At 40.6% G+C, this 12124-nt stretch overlaps 1 protein-coding gene across 8 annotated transcripts in view; it reads left to right on the top strand.

Moving 5' to 3' along the window:
- The window catches only part of CTTNBP2 (cortactin binding protein 2), a 153063-nt gene that overhangs the window by 100491 nt on the left and 40448 nt on the right, over positions 1 to 12124 (top strand). For all 8 annotated transcript variants that reach the window (XM_070616386.1, XM_070616390.1, XM_070616391.1 and 5 more), the window contains 3 exons: positions 5953 to 6070; positions 9079 to 9354; positions 11815 to 11910. In XM_070616386.1, the coding sequence (XP_070472487.1) occupies positions 5953 to 6070; positions 9079 to 9354; positions 11815 to 11910 (490 nt within the window). The remainder of the gene's footprint in view (positions 1 to 5952; positions 6071 to 9078; positions 9355 to 11814; positions 11911 to 12124) is intronic.

Genomic DNA, 12124 nt, shown 5'->3' with positions numbered 1-12124 from the left:
AATTTCTTCCTTGTCACTCAGAGTTGGGTACCTGGCTAGGAGAAGAGAAAGACTCGCGATACCTGTGAAGTTGGACCAAGTCTTTGGGACTAGAAGTTAATCAAGATAAATAGAATTCTTGGGAATCTGTTTTTGCTTCTCCGTGATTATTTCTTTTTCTCCCTTAATTTTTATAAAATTATTTTTGAACAGGCTGGACTGACTCAACTCTGTAAACAAAGGGAATGCTTTTTTTTTTTTTTAACACTCATTCCAGAATGTTCAGTGCAGGGTATTGTATCCTTTCTTAATTTGGGCAGCAGTGATCAACTGACAGAATCCTTTAGAATTTTAACACAAACTTAGCCAACCAGGTGGAAGTGTCGTGCTCTACCCCACACCCAAGACATGGACTTTCCAGTGTTTTCCACTCACTCCTTTCATGGATCTGGGCTTGACCCTTTTTCTCTTCTCAGTCTGTACATTCTCCCTTAAATGACCTTATTGATCCTGAGAGTATAATCTAAAGAGATTCCAAAACCTTATCTCTAGTCCACCTGTTTCCTGAATCCATCCGGAAAGGTCCTATCCAGGAGGGCCACAGTTTACAGGGCATCCCCTTGGTAACTAGAGGAACAAATTTCCCAGTTTGCCCAATACAGTCTTTGTTTATGCCTGTCATTCCAGGGTACTTATTGACAGTGCCCCCTTTTTACTCTTAAAAGTGTCCCAGATTAGACAGTTTTATGGTAACCCTCTTGATAACCTTATTCATTTTTGCTTCCGTCCGTCAGCTCCACGTGGATGCATCCTTGCGCCCCCATGTGTATACTCCTTAGCTAGGCTGCTGCGTCTCTTGTTTTTCCTCTCTTAGTCTAATAACGTCACCTAACATTTCAGTTTACTTGCTTCATCTTCCTCACTTAATGAATTCAAATGATTGATACAACTCTAAATTTTATTCCTTTGTAAATGAATTTTGCATGTGTTGCCTCCCCCGTATCTCATGGCTCTGCCTTTGCAGAACCCTCACCATCTGCTCTCTAGACTCGTAGAGGGCCCTGCCATGGTCTCCTCATCTTCCATCTCTCCGACTCCGTTACGCTGCCTTGAGAGGGGCCTTTCTAACAGGGGAAGTCAGTCATGTAATTTACCTTTCATCTTTCCAAGGCTCTGTCAGTTCTAGGAGAAGGGCCAGACCTTTATCATGACAGACAAGTCCATTACTGATCTGGCCTCACTATACCTCCACAGGCATACTTCCTGTCTCCTTCCCTTGTACATTCTTTGCTCTAACCCTGCGCTACCAGCTGCTGTGCACACTTCCTGTGCTCTCTCTTCTCTCCCTGTCTTTGCATCTGCTGTTCCCATTACCTCAAATGGCCTCTGCTCCTGTCCTGACCTTTCCCTGCCTGGAAATATCTCAGCTTAAACCTTAGCTTCCAGCAGTTAGGTGTTCCCAGGGCACCTCTCCATACTTCACTTAGAGAGCTTGTACTTTCCTGAATTGTTTGCATGCCCCTCTCCCTGTCTGCCTCCTCCAAAAAGTCACTTCTCCATCTTTGTGTGTACTGTTTCCAGCAGTCTCTGGCCCACAGTACTAAATGCTTGCTGAAGCAACGAGTAAATGGATTATTACACTTCTTTCTTAACTGGTCTCCTTCCTGTCACCTCCCTCCTTTCCAATATTTCTTACAAATGCAGCGGTTGGTTTTCAGAACCGAGCTGATCATGGCACCTTCCTATCTGAACATAGCTTCATGCCTGTAGAAAAGCATCCAGACTCCTTAGTGCTCAGCCCGTCACAGCTGACTCCAGCCGTCTTCATCGTTGGCCACTCACCGCTGTATCTACCTTCTTGCTTATGCCATTATTTCCCATTTTGACAGTCTCCATCTCCCTTGCCCTGAAAAACAGTGGGCACACCCACCCCCAAAGGTTGTTCCCAGCACCTGCGCTGGACCTGACCTGTGTATTTGCAAACTGCTTTTGCTTTCATTCCCTCTGCCCAATCTCAAATTCTCAGCTTCCCACCTTTACTTTGATTCTATCTCTAGCTCTTTGGACTTGGGGTTTCTACTTAGTCTCCCTGCACTGGTACCTTGCTTCTCAGCTCTCTTTAAAGGACCATGGCAGAGATGGTTCGTTGGCCCTCAACATCTCTTCTCCCCTTCCTCTATAGTAACGGATCCTTCAGTTTTTGGTGGGGTCCATGGCCACCCAGAATAAAGACTACATTCTCCAACCTCCATTGCAGTTACCTATGGCCACCTACCTAAGTCTTGGCAAGTAGGGTGTGAGAGGAAGTGAAGGATGAACCTGAGCCACTGCTTTTTAAGTCTCTGTTATTACAGATGTTATCTGTCTGGTAATTAATAGGACTTTGGCTTAAATTAATTCATCCAGATCTCTTGTTCTACATCAATTGGGTAGAACACCCTGCTCAGTTTGGGCCCTCTGGGAATCCATTTCCAGAACTAGTGACTGGCTTCACAGCATTTATCCTCTTTACACAATCCCACCCTTTAAGGAGAGAGCTTAGATTCCTTTTTCCTCCTTTCCCTCCTCCTTTTCCTCCTCCATGTAGTAAAACTTTGTTGTTTTGGTTTTGGTTTTGGTAAGGAAGATTGTCCCTGAGCTAACACCTGTGCCAACCTTCCTCTGTTTTTTATGTGGGATGCCGCCTCAGCATGGCTTGATGAGTGGTGTATAGGTCTGTACCTGGGATCTGAACCTGCACACTCTGGGCCACTGAAGCAGAGCCCGCAAACTTAACCACTATGCCACTGGGCCGGCCCCAAAACTTTGGACATTCTTGAACAGCCCCCTCTGTCTGTGTGCATTTTCCCCATGTCTCTTCACTACGCTTTGCATTCCTCCCTGAGAAACAGAACTATTACATTATTTGTGGTCATAACCCTCGGCTGTAACATGGCGCCTGGGGCAGAGGTGCTTAGTACCTCTTTCATTAAGTTGTAAGAATTGACAAGCACTAAAGACTTATACACTGTTGGAACTGTGCTTGAAACTTAGTGTGTACTCCATAGTTGTAGCTATCGTTTTTAAGTGTCAACTGGGTCAAAGTTTTCATCTTCTTTATGTTCCCCATGCAGCCCAGCATGGCGCTCTAGAATTCACCCTTGCAGCGGTGTTTGGATATGTGTTGTCCTGCTATCCTTGTGGGGACTGACATTTTGTGCTTCCTTGTAGAGAAAGTCACTGCTTATATTTTTGCCCATTGACCTACCTGAGTGAAATAAAATTATATACAACCCATATTGAAGGTCAGACATAAAAGAATCTCGCAGATTTTGGTTGCATCTTTTATCATTTCTGTTTGTAATTTGAAGTAACATTGCCTAGAATTATATTGAGATCAGTGACATTTGATGATGTGCTGTAATTCCTTACCACTTAACTGAATATTTGGGCTCTTTTCTAATTGGTGATGATTGTGTTAATTATAATAATAACAGCAGCTAATAAACATTGAGAGTTTAGTATACACCAAGAATATAAAAGCTTTTTATGCATCTTTTCATTCAAGTCACTTAGCACCTCTGTGAAATACAGGTGAGGAAATTGAAACAGAAAAATTTTAAATGATTTACCGAAAGTCAGAGATAAAATAATTTATATTGTCAGGATTAGAATCCAGGTCTGTTTGTGCTCTTACCTGCTTTTGCTGTAAGTACTCACTTTTGTAATAAATGTATTATTTTTATCTCTTATCATCTAGGAATTCACCAAGTTTAGTGCTCAGATTGTATTCTACTTAATTCTCTTACTACTTTCTAATTCCACATTTGTGAATTTCTTGTTAACTATCTTATACATTTATTGGTGTTGTACAAATTAGCAATAACGGTTTGATAAGAACTGTCATTTATATATTTGACTGTCTTCAGTTCGTTTCTTAGCTTAATGATTTCTTAAATCTGAACCTCAGACCCGTGAAAGCCAGGCTTGGGTTACCATTGTTAGAGGAGATTCCTCCAACCTGAGCAGGGCCATTGAGAAATGACTGTCCTAGTTGGTTCCCATTGCAGGCAGACAGATTTTATTTACTCAGGGTTCCTCTGGTTCACCTCCTCCATTTTGTGAGTCCCAAGACCTTGTCTTTTATCCCCCCAGCATCCAGAAAGAGTCCCTGTATTGGCTTTGCCCTCAAACCAGCACTGGCTTCCTGCTCAAATTTCATTTAATTGGTGGTTTCAGCTTACTCTTTGTTTTCTTTGACCCTTAGGGATTTCCTTTACTTCCTTGTGAACTCGTGATTGCATTTAAACTATGTTTGGGGGACAGTATGAAGCAACTAGAACTCACATATACTCCTGGTGGGAGTGGAAATCGGTATCGCCACTTTTGAAAGCTCTTTGCAGTGTATACTGATGTAGAACATGTGCGTACCCTGTGACCCAGCAGTCCAACTCTGTCCTTATACTCAACAGGAATGTGTACGTGTGTCCCCAGAGGAAGTGTACTAGAATGTTCTTAGGAGAACCCAAAAGTCCACCAACAAGATAATAGACTAATTGTGGTATATTTATATGATGGAATTCTGCACAGTAATTAAAAAAAAAAAAGGCTGAACTATGCCTATCCCCAACACATGGATGAATTTTACAGACGTTATATTGGATGAAAAGAAGCCAAATACAAAAGTGTACCTGCAGTATGATTCCATTTGTATAAAGTTCATAAATGGGCTCAACCAATCTCTGATATTAGAAATCATAATAGTAGTAGCCTGTTAGGGGGGAGGACAGTGATTGAGATGGAACATAAAGGAGCCTTCCAAAGTGCTCCTTACACAAGTGTGTTCACTTTGTGGTTCTTCAAGCTGTATATTTATTGTGTACTTTTTAATTTGGATATTATATGTCAATAAAAATATTTACATAAAAAAGGAAAAAGGTATGTTTTACCAAATAGAAAAAAGAGTATTTTACACCAAGATTAGAGAAAGCTTTTCAGACTGCCTGGTTTGCTATGTTGTCAGAAGTGGAAGTCAGCCCAGAGCCTGTGTGTGTGGTGTGTGTATATGTGGGGCGAGGGGAGTGATGAGAAGGATGATGCTTGTTTTTGTTGTTAGTTCCTTTTCATGGTTTCTGGTCTATTCAGTCTTGTGCTTATTCTGGTGGGAAATCAGTAAACAAATCATGGAGTGGTAAAAGTTGATATAACAGAGTTCCTTGAATAAATATCCTGATGTAATATCCTGCTGTGCAATTATTTATTCGAAAATGTTACCTATATATTGTCTTCTACTTTGATTTGAAAAATTTTGGAGAACTAAGACTTTTCAGTTCATAAGGGTACTGATATTTTTTGAATGGAGATTTCCTGAAGCAACAGAGAAGAAGAAAAAGCTGATAAAGAGAGGGCACGTAACTTCAATATGTATTGGGAATGTTTTTCTAAAAACTCAGTCAACGTGGCTTTCATATTTTTCAAATAAAAAAAATAGGACAGCATAAGATCTCAGATATAAATGTGCTGATGAGGACCCTGAGACAGAATTGTTAAAATTGGAACCCTGTGCTTATGTGACCAGAAAAGCAGTTCATAGTCTAGAAGACGGCAAGGAGCATCTGGTCGTAGCAAAAGTCTTTTTGCTTTATATTGCCAAATTACCATAAAAGGATACTGTGTGCTGAAGTCAATTTCTTTCTTAATTTCACTCTGCAAATTAAGTGATTAGTAAGCTAATTTTTTTCCTCTTGAAGCCTAAAAGGCTGTTCTGTGGAGCAATGTTTCGATCCTGTGATTCGCATTTAAATGAAACACTTGTTGCTTTTCATTTTGAGACAGTGTTTAGATTAATCTGTATATTTGGGTTGCTGGAATTGAAATAAGATTTCTAGCTGATAACTCCTGATTTGCTTGCTACAGGCAACTGACTTTTCCCTTGGATTTTTTGCTTGAGTTTATCCATTTGGATGTGAGGTAATAGAGCTCTTGTCTTTACAGAATTGCCTAGAAATCTTGTGCAGGCATGGAGGGCTTGAGCCAGAAAGGAGAGATAAGTGCAGTCGCACTGCGCATGATGTTGCCACTGATGACTGCAAGCATCTGCTGGAGAATCTGAGTGAGTGCCGTTCGCAGCTTTGTTTTCATCCTTCATCCACACTGCTGGGGCCTCTGGGACAATGGGAAAATATTAATGCAGCTACAGTTTTCTCATTCTCTTCATAGCCTTCTTTGAACCCTAGCTACTACAAAAACACTTTATTGATTATAAATGTGATGATTATTTTTTTCCATGGAGAATGGCTTCTTACAGAATCAGTTGCTATTCAAATAATGCTAGATCTTCCTTGTATTTTAGTGACCGTGGACAGTATTTAAATAATCATTGCTCTTTTCTTCTGACTTTGATTGTCGTTCTAGACATAAGATTAGCAAGGTATCAGAAATCCTGGCTGGGTACTTTGCCATTAGCTGGTTGTATGAATGTAGGTAAGATGGTTCTCTCTCAACATCTGGTTGCCTACCTGTCTATGAAGATACTTGAGGATCTTTTGGGTCCCTTCCGACTTTAAAAGTAGATGCACGTTTTATGAAAAGTTCACTTGTGTGTTTATAAAAATGAAGTGTTAGATCATACAAAATATCATGACCTCTCATGTCAAGATTATCACTCAATCCATCCAGTCAGCCAGCTGTAACAGTAATTCAACTTTAGCTTATATTCTAATATTAAGAGACAGGAAATAAATCATAAACTTAAGAGTAACTCATTCTATGGTATGAGAGATGCTAATGGGTACTATGGAAAAGACTAATGGGGATTGCGAGTGTGAGGTGGGTTTCAGTTTTTTAAATGATGGTCAGCGTGGCCTCAATGATAAGACATCTAAGCAAACACTTGAAGGAGGTGAGGAGGGCAGCTATGTAGATATCTCAGGGAAGAGCTTTCCATGCAGAACATCGAGTGGACAGAGGCTCTAAAGTAGGCGCAGTGAACCTGTTTTGTCTGAGGAAGTGCAGGGAGGGCAGAGTGACTGGGTTAGCATGAGCGAGGGGAGAGAAGTTACAGGATAGGGTGAGGGTGGAGGTCTGATCTTGTTGGAATTTGTAGGCCATCTCAGGGACTTAAGTTAGCCATTTCAGCGTTTGAGCTCGGGAGTGGCAGGATCTGATGTACATTTTAAAAGTATCTCTGGCTGCTTTGTTGAGAACAGACTGTAGGAAGTCACAGGTAGAATCAGGGAGACTCGTTAGGCCAGTAATGTAGTGATTCAGGTGAGAGACAATAATAACAGCTCAGTCTAGGTTATAGCAGATGAGGAAGTGAGATGTGGTTGGGTTCTGGATATAGCTGAAGGTAGAGCCAACAGAACCTCCTGAAGGATTGAATGTGACGTCGGGGAGAGAGGGGATGCATGGATAACTCTGAGGTATTCCGCCTGAACAACTGATAGGATGGAGTTGCCATCACCTGTCAAGGGGAAGGCTGTGGCGGAAGCAGATTTTGCTATTGAAGATCAGGAGTTCAGTTTTGGATGTATGAATAACTTGAGATGTCGGTTAGGACATCTCTGGGGAGATGTCAAGTCAGCAGGAATTCCAGAGATGAGTATGAGCTGGATATATAAATCTGAGAGTCAGCAGTCTATAGATGATATTTAAAGTTATGGGACTGGATGAGATCACTAAGGAAGTGAATACAAATAGAAAAAATAAGAGAATTGAGCCTTGCAACACTCTATCATTAAGAAAAAGTGGAGGGACCAGAAAGGGAACAGCAGTGAAGAGTGACCAATGAGATCTGAAGAAATCCAGTAGGAGTGTATCAGAGAGCAGACAGAGATCAGTTGTGTCAGATGCTGTTGATAAGTAAGATGAGGACTGAGAACTGACAGTCGGAAATAAAATAATCCTGTAATTGTTCAGTTAATGGAAAAATCAGTTTAAGAAGTGCATCATAAAAATACGGATTTTTAAATATTTAATTTAAAACACACAAAGTCATTTTTTCATCAACTTTTATGTTAATGATTAGAGTTCCGCGTATTCTTGTTACGAACAAGCCATGCTTTTAATGCTGCTTCTATGATTTCTAGTTTGAAGACTTAAACATGTTTATGAAGCAAACTAAAGGCAGTATCTGTTTAGAGATAAATTTTTTTCTAATTTTATGTAGTTGTCTCATCCATACGTAATTAGATGACTTTTGTTTTTGGCAACTCCTTTGTTCAGCATCTCTAAAGTGTTCAATTTAATTTTCATAGGAGTAGTAACTCATTTCATCAGTTTATGGAATATTTAATTTACTAATTATGGTAATGAGTTCAGCAGACATAGAAGGTTGGGAATAAACACAAGTGACTCTTGCTAAGCATATAATTGAATTTGCGAGAACCGAAGTACATAGGGTGCTGCCCATCTCAGTGGGGCCTCAGTCAGTTGGTGTCACAGAGAGATTGGAAAGATCATTTAAAAAGCTTCTGCACCATGTACTGTTTGTCAAATATTTACTAGTACTTACCATATAACAAAGAGTGTGTGAAATCTATTCTAAACATGAGTTCATTTACTCTTTATAACAACTCAATTGCACATTCCTTCCGTTTTGTAGAAGAAATTGGTGTATAGAGAGATCAAGGCAATGTACCAAGTACACAGGGCTCCTAGAAGGCTGACCCTGAGGCTCGGACCAAGGTCTGTATGGGTCTGAAGCCACTGTCCTAAGCACACTGACCTGCGCAATTATAACCTGCCTTACTCATGATGGTGTCAATGAAGGTGAGGAGAAAGGGCAACAAAGAGAATTCAGGGTCAAGAGAGAGCTTTAGTTTTCTCAGATTTTTTTTTTTTTTTTAAGAATTTTAGAATCTTGCTGAAGGGGAAGAGTGAATGAAATAGAAAAGGCCAAAGATAAAGGAAAGGTAAACAGTTCAAGCAATGCGGTTCCAAAGAAACTGTGAAGAGACTGGGAGACCAAAGTTTACTCTAGTAGAACATTCAATTAATGTTCTTTAAAGAAATATGATAGCTGCCCTTTCCTTTGTTTTTAAAATGTTCATATGTGCTTATTTGCTGTTTTCTTCTATCAGGATTTTTTTTTTCTTAATTCTTTTGTTCTTCCAACAGATGCCCTTAAAATACCCTTAAGGATTTCAGTGGGTGAGATTCAACCAGGCAACTATGGTTCCGATGACTTTGAATGCGAAAACACAATATGTGCTTTAAATATCCGCAAACAGACATCATGGGATGATTTTTCAAAAGCAGTGAGTCAAGCTCTGACAAATCATTTCCAAGCAATCTCTTCTGATGGATGGTGGAGTCTGGAAGACATGAAGTTTAATAACACGACTGACTCCAGCATTGGCCTCGGTGCAAGCAGTGTGCGATCCATCACGCTAGGTATCAGCAGTCCTGCAATGGAGAAGAAGTTAAATTCCTGGGTTTATTTATGTTTATGGGCTCAATAACCTGATACTTAGTTCATTGATTAAATACATTCAAAGCTCACTTCTGGCAACTGCTGGTGCTGAAAACCTTGAATGTTCACAATGCAGCCATTACATAATGTTGCCTGTTAGTATAAAAATGCTTTTGTGCCTCAAATAATACTTAGAGAGTAAAGAACATAAAAGCCCTTGATGAGGCTTTATGATTGCACTTGCTATTTTGATAAATGCAAGAAACTAACCACATTGCAGCTGCTTGCTGATGCACAAGTTCTGAACACAGCTCCAAATTTGTACTTGGGCTGTGCCAGGAATGCGGTACATTAACACCTTACCTCCAAGACAGGAGCCCTAATGAAGTCTAGAGTTGGAAGATGCACTCTACTGAAGATACAGTCAAAGCTTCCAAATAGGATGAGTCAGGTGATACCTGGTTATTTCTGTTTGATAGGCACCATAAAACATACTCTGAAGAACTTATAAAGATAAGATCTGCTTTCTGATGAGCATAATAAGTGCTCTATAAATGTGAATTGTCCCTGATTGGTTTCGTTCCTCTTAAACCAGGAGAACTAACAACTAGGGGCAGTCTGCTGCTATGCCAGAACTGTGCTGGACGCTTTATATACGAGACCTCAGCGAGTCCTTACAACAAGCTCATCTTACAGATAACTAAACAAGTTACAAGATGACGTGCGTGAGATCACACAGCTAAGGAGCAAAGCAGTCAGAGTTCAAATCCCAGTCTGTCTGATAGGAACGCCTGTGTGTTTTCAACAGCACCATGTTGTAAAAGGAAGGTTAAGATTGAGGGAAGAATGAGTTTCACCATGCGATTAATCTATCAGCTTGTTATATCAGAATGTGTTTTATTCTGTTCACTCATATATACTAAAACACTTTCAAAACACATATTACCACCAGTTTTTAAAGCAAATTATTCATGACAGCTTAATTTTATGGCTTTTTGGCATGATCATTAAAATAATTATAATTATTATAGAAGAATTATTATATAATTAAATAGTTGTGTTAAGAAAATGTCATAAATGGGGCCGGCCCTGTGGCGCAGCGGTTAAGTTCACATGTTCCACTTCTCGGCAGCCTGGGGTTCACCAGTTCGGATCCGGGGTGTGGACATGGCACCGCTTGGTATACCGTGCGTGGTGTGGTAGGCATCCCACATATAAACTAGAGGAAGATGGGCACGGATGTTAGCTCAGGGCCAGCCTTCCTCAGAAAAAAGAGGAGGATTGGCAGTAGTTAGCTCAGGGCTAATCTTCCTCAAAAAAAAAAAAAATTAACAAAGAAAATGTCATAAATGATTGTCAGGAACACATTTTGTCCATACAGCAGAGTGTTATTCAAGGTGTGGTTCCGCCCAGGGGTCTGATAAATAAAGTCGCACAGCCAGGTTTTGAAGGAAATGGCCCTCTACCATCAGCCTCCTCCAGCTAATCTGAAAACTGGCAAAGGCAAATGGGTATCACCACCATGGGATAGATTTGCCTCTGTGAGCAATGGATGCTAAGGCTTGAGGCTTCCAGTGTTCGTGCTTGTCACTGAGGTGTGGAGCACCCTGGTAGCATTGCAGATCTAAAAATCATTGCGTTTTTGGATAAAGGGCTTACTTTGGTGCCTTGCTGTAGCCACTTGATAATTGATCACTATAACATTATTGTTATTAATGCGTGTACGTAAATGATTTTACTGTATTACATTAACCTAATTTAGGTTAAAGGGACCAAGGCCAGTAGAAAAGCAGAGAATTATAGGAGGGGTATGCATGTGTGTTGGGGCTGTGCTGAAATAAGTATTTAAGAATTGACCCGTGGAAGGGAAGAGATGGAACAAGTACTTATCACTAATCCCTCCCTTGAGTAGACACCTGTGAAGTGGGGCCCTTTCTGAGCAAGAGTGAGCAGAGGGCCCAGACTGTGAGAAGGCTTGCTTTATTCTAAGCCCCTGAAATTACCTGTTTTTTCTTGAATCTAAAAATTTGTTGGAAATGGGGGCAGGGTCCAGAGCACCAAGGGCCTGTTGTCCCATCCACAGTGCTTGGGCTTTGTGAAGCAGGCACTAGAAGAACCATGAAAGGTTGTGATCAGCTTTGTTCTTGAAAACTTAACCCTAGAAATATTTAGTTGTATTTTCACTCTCTAGGTTTCTCTCTTAATCTCTCCTATGGAGGCTTTGGAAAAGCCCATAGTTTGAAGGTCTCCTCTTGACCTTCAACAAAAATTGTATTAGGGAGTTAACCCCTTGTGGGACCCTTTACATGTTCTGTGCATGCCTTTGGCAGTTTAAACTCTGGATTCCTTAGGGTTCTCACAGAGGAAATTGTACCTTGACCCGTATTAAAAAAATTACTTTCAAGCGTCTCTTGACTTTTCATTTTATTTTTCTCAACTAGGAAATGTGCCGTGGTCAGCAGGTCAGAGTTTCACCCAGTCCCCATGGGACTTCATGAGGAAGAATAAAGCCGAGCAGATCACCGTGCTTTTGTCAGGTAAAGGTATTCCAGACTGAGGTAATGATGGTAAAGGGTTTGCTTCATGATTGTTTCTCGGTACCAGTTCTGAAATCTGCATGGTTTTTGTCCTGCATCCTCTGGTCATGCACATGTGAGTGTGACTCCCCCTAAACTAAGTCATTAGATGTTTTTTGAAATGTTTAATTAAGGAGAGGAAGAATCAAAAGCCATGCTCCTGACACCTGTTGTG

The sequence above is a fragment of the Equus przewalskii genome, chromosome 4 (genome assembly GCF_037783145.1).
Source record: "Equus przewalskii isolate Varuska chromosome 4, EquPr2, whole genome shotgun sequence".
In the NCBI taxonomy this organism is placed as follows: domain Eukaryota; kingdom Metazoa; phylum Chordata; class Mammalia; order Perissodactyla; family Equidae; genus Equus; species Equus przewalskii.
The sequence above is the reverse complement of the archived record's forward strand: the minus strand, read 5'-3'. Positions and strand labels throughout refer to the sequence as shown.